The sequence below is a fragment of the Alexandromys fortis genome, unplaced genomic scaffold (assembly GCF_014885135.2).
Source record: "Alexandromys fortis isolate MF-2015 unplaced genomic scaffold, M_Fortis_MF-2015_v1.1 scaffold_2487, whole genome shotgun sequence".
In the NCBI taxonomy this organism is placed as follows: Eukaryota; Metazoa; Chordata; class Mammalia; order Rodentia; family Cricetidae; genus Alexandromys; species Alexandromys fortis.
In genome coordinates, this window is record NW_026070353.1 from 1 (window position 1) to 849 (window position 849).

Consider the following 849-nt stretch of genomic DNA (forward strand, 5'->3'; position numbering starts at 1 on the left):
ATAGTTGCCAGATAAATAAAGATAATATTGATAAATGTATCAGAACAGGCAAGTTTTGTGATTTGACCAAGTTCACAGAAGAAGTTGGGGATATCATTTTCTGTACAAAAGAACAGTTGCAACACCAGAAGTGTGTGGAGCAATGCATTTATAGTGCTGATTATCAGAGAAAGTAAGACTAGCAAGATGCATAAGAAAGGGTTCATAATAATTGTGTATCTCAAAGGTTGACAAATGGCCACATAGCGGTCATAAGCCATTACAGTGAGGAGACAACTTTCTACACCACAAAATGTCAACATAGAATACACCTGTGAGATGCAGCCTATGTAAGTGATGCTCTGGTCATGTGCTTGGATGTTCAACAGCAACTTTGGGACTGATGTTGTGCTCGTACAGATATCAGTGAAAGACAGATTACACAGGAAGAAGTACATGGGAGTGTGGAGATGGGAGTCTATGCTCACAGCCAGGATAATGAGTAGGTTTCCCACGATGGTAATGAGGTACATGAGCAGGAACACATTGAAGATGAGGGGCTGCAGTTCAGGGACATAAGCTAGTCCCATGAGAAAAAATTCTGAAATATGTGTCTGGTTTGCAGGTTCCATGTGCATGCTGAATATTGAAAAAATGTGCAATGAAAACAATATTAATTTTTGCAGTATTATCAACAGCACATTAGTATGAGACAGATGTAAGAATGATTTAAATATTTTCACTTACTTTTAATGAGCTCCAATATTATGAACATAATGCATCTTTAATTAAATTCTCCCAGTGAAGCCTGAAGATTTGACTCTTAGATTAAAAGCAGATCCTTGTCTTGCTTGGAACTCAAGACAGTTT

The 849-nt window shown here is 37.7% G+C and overlaps 1 protein-coding gene across 1 annotated transcript; it reads right to left on the reverse strand.

Moving 5' to 3' along the window:
* Positions 1 to 8: 8 nt before the first annotated feature.
* On the reverse strand, positions 9 to 611 carry LOC126496297 (olfactory receptor 7G2-like; the record flags this gene model as incomplete). The annotated part of the gene is made up of 1 exon (XM_050133828.1): positions 9 to 611. A coding segment is annotated over exon 1 (603 nt), but the record flags the coding sequence as incomplete, so codon positions are not given.
* Positions 612 to 849: the final 238 nt, after the last annotated feature.